General features: G+C 40.6%; 1 protein-coding gene across 1 annotated transcript; it reads left to right on the forward strand.

Moving 5' to 3' along the window:
• The first annotated feature begins 7758 nt into the window (after positions 1–7758).
• On the forward strand, positions 7759–8979 carry LOC130703039 (uncharacterized). The gene has a single exon (XM_057524659.1). The coding sequence runs from the start codon at positions 7759–7761 to the stop codon at positions 8977–8979; it is 1221 nt and encodes a 406-aa protein (XP_057380642.1).
• The last annotated feature ends 286 nt before the right edge of the window (positions 8980–9265 follow it).

Here is a 9265-nt window from a genome sequence, read left to right on the forward strand (position 1 = left end):
ACCGTATAACGTTTGCATCTAGCATTTCCTGTACTTTATCATCCAATATTTTTCTCTGATTGTTCGTAACTCGATAAGGGCGTTGTCGAATAGGGCCTCTTCCTTGTGTATCAATTGTATGCTTAATCAGATTAGTGTTCCCTAATTCTGAATCTTTTGCTGCGAACAAGTCGTGGAAGTCATTTAGTGATTTTGAGAGCGGGGCTTGAAATTCAGCGTCGACTTCTGAAATTAAAAGTGGCTCATGTTTTATAGTAGGCTTTTCCTCAAGTTTACTTAAAGCAATTTTGCCAATTACGTTATGAATTACTTCAATTACGCCTAATGTAATGTTCCTAGGAATTATGACTTGATTTAACGAATGGTTTTCGACCATAATTTGATATTTTTCATCTCCCGATACATTTCCAACGAATTCCTCAATAAAAATGCCGTTCGGCAAATCTCCTGCTGGGGTAAAAATAAATGTGCTTTTAGGGGGGACATACGGAAATTAACCTGTCATTTGCGCTGCAATTACTAGCGACGTCTGATCAGATGGCGTCGTCTTCTTGACCGTCGTAATTGCCATGTCTGGTACCCTAGAGATGGCTGATCCCTGCTCATCCCTTGCTAAGTAAATACGCTAGGCTTCTCCATCGAACCGAAAACCGTGTTTCTGGATTGCATCCCATCCAAGGATACAGTCTTCAGAGACACCGTTTGTAACTATAAACTTCTGCCTTAAAACAGATTCCCCGTATCGTACGGGCAATGTAACTCTTCCCAGCGTATGCAACTTTTTCTCCCCTACATCATATAAATCGAAATCAAGCTGACTGCAGATCACTTGACCTTTCGGGGGTAATTTCTTGAATAATCTCTCGTGAATAATGCTTTTTCATGCGCCTGTATCAAATAATGCTTGTTAAGGGATCTGGAAAACTTTTAATGGAATTGTAGGGGTCGATTTGTTTGTTATTGTTGTTAATTTCGCGACTTGTCGGGATTTCAACTGAGGCTCCCTATCAACTGACCCGAAGTTACGGTTGATACCTATTGGTTTCCCTGATGTTGAGGGGGACCTGGAATATTAGGCCTATTGGAGCTATATTTGGGGCAGTTATTCGATTTATGACCAATCTCACGGCAAGAATAACAGATTGGGGGCTGCGCTTGTTCCAAATTATGCCGCTGGAATTTACGGCAATCCGATTGCGTATGACCACGATAACCGCAAAAGCTACTAGGTTATTACGTTCTCGGTAGGCCTATTATTTGGATTATTACTAGATCTTGGGAAGGGTGGTGTAAAGTTTGTAGGCCTATTTTGGTTCCTATCTCTTTGGTAAGGGTGGGTGTTAGTATTGGAGTGTGAAGAGTTCGGTCTCCAATTTCTCTGATTGTTGCCATCTGTGGTAAATGAAACCCTTTTTTATATGGGGCACCCGCCGAAGAAGAAACATCCCTCTTCTCGAGTTGGAGTTGTTTTACCGCCTGCGTTAGCTCGTGCAGCATATCTTTCATTTCATCTCTCTCCGATTTTGGAGTGTCTACGGTCTTATTTCCCTGACGAATGTTCGCAACGGCATGACTGACTATTTCCTTCTGCTCAATTATCATTTGTTTAAGTTCGTTTAATTCCGAATGTTTTCTATCTTTTGACTCATCAATCGCCCTAACAAACTCATGTTTTTCACCATCCGATTCCAAAGCTTCTAGGCGAACGGCATAAATGCGTGTCCAGTGCGTTAAAGTCCCCAAATTCTTTGTACCTTACTTTTGCCTGCAATTGTGAATCCAAACCTTCTATAAATTTCTGCATAAGAATAATCGAAAAGGATCGCTCGGCATAGCCTACAGGGTACGCTTTCTTAAAGATTGCTTGAAGACGGTGAGCATAATCTATAATTTTTTCGCCCGGTTTACGTTTTGCCTTATCAAATTTTGTAATATATAAATCAACACTTTCATCCCCGTAAAAATGGTCGAATAAAGCTTCTTTAAGAGACGCATAGTCATTAGGATGTTCCTTGACCATATTTTGTATCACCGAAAAAGCCTTATCTGTCATTTTAGCTCGCAGTGTCTGAACAATTTTCTCTTCTGACCATCCTGACCCTTCAACTATGCTTTCAAAGTTCTCAAGCCAGGAATCAAAACGAGAAATTGGACTTCCGGAAAAAGAAGGAAGCAATTGTAAACGCGAAAAAGTATGCTGATTTGTCTGAAAATCTTTTAAGTCATTGACTGTAGCTGCACGTGACGGCGATAAAGATCTAGCCATGTTCGAATTAAATATGGGGAATTTCAAAGTTTGCTGGGAATTCTGAGGCAGTTCTGGAATGCTACCCTGAATTGACTGATGCCCTCTAGTATCTCTTCCGGTTGGCTGGAGGGGTGGATGTATGGGTAGATTTGACTGATTGACTGTCTGCAACGTCGGTGTCTTCTGCGTGTCCTTCTCTTCTTCGGAGTGTTTTCCGACAGCGACGATGTTTGTTGGATCGGTGTGGCTTGTTGTTGTGTGTTGTTCGTTTGTATGCACAACAGCGCTTGTCTTAATTGTTTTTCCGTTTGCGGGATTATTGGCTTGATGTCCCTAGCCTGCTGTGCGAAGAATGGGTTGTTGGCTTCCGGAAAATTGTTCAGTTTGTCCAAAAGGAATAAAATTTCCGGCTGTAGCACCTCCAAATTGTTGATTAGCTGTAGTTTCTCTGAGTACGACGCTAGGTTGGCCACGTCTTTCAGGAATGTTCGCTGTGACGCCGGTAAGATTTCTTCCAGATGAAGTGATGTGTCGGTCACCACGGTGATTATTTCCACGAATCTGCCGTCCTCGTCTCGGTCGGTGATGTCCCGTCTCGGAACGAACCCGAACAGTTCCCGCTCTCTTGTTGGTGTGATCTCTTGTAGATCTATTATGTTGCAAATTTGTCCGTGGAGGCAAGTTAGAACCTGTCTCGCGTGCCGCATGAAAATTTCCTTGAGCACCGTCACGATTTCTTCTGTCTGCTTCTTCGTCTTCTTCGTGATCGGTCCACTGGCTTTCACTTCTAGAATGGATGTCATATACTTCAGGAGAGTCTTCGGTTGCTTCCAGTCCGTCTGTGTTGGCTGTTCCACGTGGTAATTCCTCTGAATGTCGAACATCAACTGGACAAGGTGATCCCAGATTTTCGGGTCGCTCGACTGAAAATCCGCCTCCCTCTCCTTGAGGCTTCGGATGGCTAATAGTAGGAATGGCAGTTGGTTTTTCGGTGTCTGAAAGATGTTGTCCTCGTTCTTCTTGACTTCCCGCAGAAGATGCTTGAGACTCGCGTCGAGCTGTTCTTCCATTGGCTGCCTTCTTTTGCGAGAAAAGACTCGAAACGGTGTTCGAAAAACGTTTGGTGGGGGAAGTTTGTTGCGAAACGGATTTCCTTTTCGGTGAAAGACGGTCTACTAATTGGGCTAGAAGGGAGGGTGACTTCCTAACGGTCGAGGTTTTATCCGTGTGTTGGGCCTGAGGTTTGCGAACGTTTGAAATGTCTATTCCTGGTACCAACTCATACGCAGAATTGGACCTTAATTTCCTTGTCTGAGAACTATCTGAAATTGCCCTGGGTTTTAATACAGGAGAAGCGGATATCATAATAGCGCCTGTCTGTCTTCTTGACGTTTTACACCCAGTAAACGTATCAGAAGTAGTAGGCTGAGTAGTGGCTAACTTTTCAAAATTTATAGCTCTCGCTACAGATTCGTCAATTCGTACAACGGGTTCAACGGAAATTTGAGAGGCGGACACAGGAGTACGGGAAAGTGTAGGCTTACGTAGAAAAATATTATCAGTCATTGTGGGTGAGTTCGAAAGATCGCTGCCACCATTATGTAAAGCATCTTCCCGTGTGGGAAGACTGACTTTACGAATTTAAGACAATACAGAATAATAAAAGAATAAAAGAATAAAAGAATAAAAGAATAAAAGAATAAAAGAATAAAAGAACTCAGAGGCGTTGTACCCACAATGACGACTATATTTGTCTTAGTTTAAGCATGTAAAATACAAAGATGTTTTGGATAAAGACATAAGAGAAAGCTATCGAATAAAAAGGGAGACAGAAAGCGAAACGTGATAATTGTAGTGTGAGCTTACCACGGTACCGCGAGCCGAATAAGAGAGTAGATGTAAGATGAAGACGAAGTGTAACACAACTCGTCGGCACGTCGATAACACAAGTTACAAGAATTGAACACTCACTTCAACACGAGACAAAGATCAATTCTCAACACAATATTAAAATAAGAGAAGGCACTTAACTGAATCGGAACCTGACCGTTAGACTCAGATACACGTCGGTAACTGACTTTCTTCAGGTCCCGAGTTCATCAAGAAAACTCGCATATTGGGCAATGATTAATTGCTGCGCAATTACTCGTCACCAATACGTGAAATTTTATATGGCGTGATGGTGTCGCTATGATGCGCATCCCTTGATCCCGCCAATCAAAGATGTTGTTATAAGTGTCTTTGTGCCGATGAAACATGGTATGACATAAGGCAGGTGTTCATATAGGTCACCCTGCTGCGTATTTTGATGGTGCAATATTGAAATGGCACAGTTATATAGTTGCGCAATTCATATAGTTTAAACTGGTATAATAATCATACATAAACAAGTAATATAAACGGGTAAAATATGTTTCCCTTATAAATTATCTATTCCCTTATAGTTATAGGTGATTATTTTCCTACCAACAGAAGGCATACAAGCCCCTTTTGAATTACAAATGATGTTGGAAAGTGACTTGTGCGAACGAGAGCAGTTCCCCAATAATTTTGATAACGATTGGCGTGATTGCAGCACAAATGATTCTGGTGAATCAGAAGTTGATGACGACTACTTTATCATAGTAAGTGTTGTGATTTATACTAGGTTGTAAATTTACAAATTACTGTCTTTTTATTCCATTTCCAGAATGAATTATGATGCCGAGATGCCGAGGTGAAAAAACAATATCTCGCTTTATTAAGCGCTGCTTTTTACGTGAAGCATAACCTATCTAATAGTGCGCTGAAAGACCACTTGGCCTTACTCAGAATTGCTCTACCTAAAAACGACGCAAAAGATGCGTTTACAAGTGTTTATCTTTTCAAAAAAAATTTCCTCATTTGAAGAACAGCTTTAAAAAAAATATTTCTGTGCAACAAATGTTCGGCTACTTTAAAAACCGGAGAGAATGGAAATCCCATTAACGAACAGCCGTGTGGTCATTACTACATAAAAAATTCCACAGAGAATCATGATGGCTGTTACACAATCATGCTACCCGTCGAAGAGCAAGTGCGATACTACTTACAGCAATATGGATCCTGCTCAAGAAAGGACGAGTCATCAGACGGCATGGCTGGTGATATTGCTTATGGAAAACTATATGAAGAAAATCGTCACAGAGGATACATCTGCGATAAAACAATCACGATCCTTATCTGTGCAGACGGAGCAAATCCTAATAAACGGAGTAAATATGGGTTTTGGCCATATATGGGAGTGATTAACGAGGCGCCATATACTGTTCGCCGTTCCAACGTAATCGTGTTTGCTCTTTTTTACGGGAATAAGAAACCTTCCATCGATATTTTTATCAAGCCGTGTGTTGCCGAGCTCATTCGTCTTGGAACAACTGGAATTGTAGTTGGTGGAGTGACATACTACGTAAAGCCTTTAATTGTTAGCGTTGACACTGTTGCTCGCCCTGTGCTCCGAAATACGACACAATTTAATGGATTATACGGATGTGATTTCTACCTATACCCTGGTAAGCTAACTATTTTTTGCTGTTTTTCAGTTACAACTTATTATTAGTGATACATTTAAATATTACCAATTCAAAACAATTACAATGATGCTAAATATTGATTAAATTACCTAGGTCAAGTAAATAGGAAAGGAATGGGATATTCTCGCGTATATCCGAATGCTCAAGATGGGTCAATATGCTTCTCTTTGCGGACTACAAAGCAACACGATGATTATTTATTAGAGGTACATACATTGAAACTAACAAAATAGACTATCACATTTCATTCCTTTCTTCTATGAACTACAGGTACTTATTGGGGAGGGTGATGCTGTTCACGGCATACTTGGTGATACACCATTCTTCAGGACTAAAGGGTTTGATTTTATTGCCGCTTTCGTCCCAGAATATATGCACAGCTTCTGTCTTGGAGTTGTTCGCTACTTTCTGTTACTGTGAACTCTTTCATCGTATAACAAAGAACCATGGTATATTGGAAAGCGGATTATCCTAGACGAACTTAATAAGCGACTATTGGAAATTAAGCCACCCTCTGAAATCACAAGAACCCCTCAGATCTTTGATAATATTCCGTACTGGAAGGCTTCCGAGTTCCGATCATTTGTTTTATTTTATTATCCGATCCTGAAGGGAATTTTGTCATTTTTTCCCCATTTTACAACATTGGCTTATTCGTTGTTTGGTCTACTGCTGGATGAAATTAACGTAGAATCTGTAAGAAAAATCGATATCGTTTTGCGACATTTCGTGTCAGAGGCTGAAAGTCTGTATGGTTCGCATCATATTACTTATAATATGCACCTGCTAACTCATTTGGCTAAGAGTGTCATTGATTGGGGTTGTCTTTGGTCAACTTCCGCTTTCATTCCAGAGTGGATCAACGGAGATCTACAGAACCTATTCAATGGCACTCAAAACGTAATTGATCAAATGGCTAAAATGTATCTTATGCGCATATCCATTCGAAAAGAAGCTATCGATCTTTTAGCATCCAACAGTATTCCGTACGAAGTAACTCGCCTTCTCCATCGCTTGCTTTGTTTACCGAAAGCTGTCCTTTCGTCTCGTTCTTTCCAAAGTGACCGAATAATTGACGGATACACTGTTAGGGGAAAAGTAACCAAAAGAAGATTAGTGGCGGAAGAAGTTGTAGCTTTAAAAAATCTCTTACGCACGTCAAATACTATGTCAGAGCGGAACAGAATTGAGTTAAATGGTCACGAAGATTATGTATTTTATTCGAAAGTTAAGTTGAAGACGGGAGGCTTTTTCACCACAAGTAGGTATGCTAAGTTCCCAAAGCGATCGAATTTTTATGCTTTATTGCATAATGGGGAATTTTTCCTAATAGAAAACATTTGCGTGGTCGAAAATCTCGCTTCGTTTGTTGGACCACCAATTTTCTGTTTGGACACGAACTCGGAACGGTCCGAAAGGACATATTTTATCCCCGTCGGGTGGGTTCAATAGTGGTAGATAAATTAGCCGGGCAAACCACAATGCTGGTGGGTAAGGGGAAAGAACTTGTTGCAGTTTGTGTCGATAGCGCAAGGAAGAAGTGTGTCGCATTGATTGAAGCATATGATACTATAGTGCCTACTGCCATCCCTAATCCTTTTGAAACAGACTGATTGTAATTATTTCCATACATACATAACTGTAGTGTCTGTAAGCGATTCTGACCATTGGAGGTCACCCCTAACACTGTAATGGGACACTAGAGGGCTTTGACCTAAGGTGGCCCAGTTAGTGAAGAAAGTGACTTGGAAGAGTGATGACTGCGTAGTAGTCCCAATACAAGTACCAGCACAATTATCTCATTGTATCCAGTTAATTAATCACCATCCGGCTATCAAAACGAGTTATCTGAATCAGACACTATATTTGGCGACGAGTAGTGACTTACTAGCTGCAATTTGGTAATTTTATAACAGTTAAATTTACTAATCATTTGTCTGGCATCAGTAACGCGTGAAGATGAGTTTGTCTGTTGCTATGGAAGCATTTGTCTATGATGGAGACCAAACAACTCTGTCGACAAAATGGCCAGAATGGCTTAGAAGATTTGAAAATTATCTTGAAGCTATGGCTATCAATGATGACAACAGAAAAAAAGCATTGCTGTTACACTTGGCTGGGAAAAAGGTGCATCAAATTTTTGTAAAGCTCAATTCAACACCTCGAGAAGCTAACCAAGCAGCAAATTTGGAAGCTGAAACACAATACGCTGCGACAAAACGTGCACTAAATGAACATTTCAACCCAAGAGTCAATATAACATACAACAGGCACAAGTTCAAATCAACAAAGCAAGCCAGTGATGAGTCACTTGACCAATTCCATACCAGACTCTCTGAGTTGGCACAAGGCTGTGACTTCCGTGATGTTGATGATGAAATCAAATCACAGATTATCCTAACCTGTACATCAACAAAGCTAAGAGCAGAAGCGTTGGTGAATTCCGAGTGGGACTTGAAAACGTTGCTTGAAAAGGGTACAACTTACGAGTTGACTAAGTTTCAATCTAAGCAGATTGAAGAAGGCAGTGGAACATCAACAATTAATAAAATTGTCACTAAGAAAAAGAATTTTAACAAAGGAAACTTCTGCCAACAAAATAAAAAGGAATCTGGGAAACAAAATAACTCGAAGACGTGTACTTTTTGTGGAGGAAATTGGCACAAGAAACTGCAGTATTGTCCTGCGAAGAAAGAGGGTGTTGTGTGTGGCAAATGCCACAAAGAAGGTCATTTCGCTCGTATATGTCGTCATCCCTCATCTATAGGATCGAAAGAGAAAAAACTAGTCCGAAACGTGAAGTTTCAGGATACATCTGATGAGGATTCGAGTAATGTAGAAGAATTCACTAACAGAGCAGCAGCTGACAACAAAATTCAACCTACCATCAAGCTAGAAGTTTTAGATAGCTCGATCAATTTCCTAGTTGATAGTGGAGCATCTGTTACTTTGATCAACGAACGTGCGTATGAGAAGCTGGGAGCACCAACATTGAAGCGTTCAACTAAGAAAATCTACGCTTACCAATCAATTGTACCATTGCCGTTAATAGGTACATTCCAAGCTGACACTAAAATATCGGGTACAAAGAAGATTGTACGTGTAAGATATCATGTTATCAGTGGTAGCAACGAAGAATGTTTGCTAAGCTACTGTAAAGCATCTCCTTCTGAAGAGTAACTTATTATAATAATAATAATCATAGTAATAATAGGACTCGGAGGCGATTTTCCCCACACGACGATTATATTTGTCTAAGTAAAGCACAACGATACAGATAAAAGTTGGAATAAGACATAAGTAGTCTGCAAAGGGAGAGTGAAAGAGAGAGAGAGACCGAAGTGTAATCTGACACCTAGTGTAAGCTTACCGCAGTGACTCGTGTGAAGCACGGGCGTGGATATCAGAGAAGGCGGCGGGTAACAGAAGCTCGTCGGCACGTGGTTAAAACAATACAGATGAAATT

The sequence above is a fragment of the Daphnia carinata genome, chromosome 5 (genome assembly GCF_022539665.2).
Source record: "Daphnia carinata strain CSIRO-1 chromosome 5, CSIRO_AGI_Dcar_HiC_V3, whole genome shotgun sequence".
Classification (NCBI taxonomy): Eukaryota; Metazoa; Arthropoda; class Branchiopoda; order Diplostraca; family Daphniidae; genus Daphnia; species Daphnia carinata.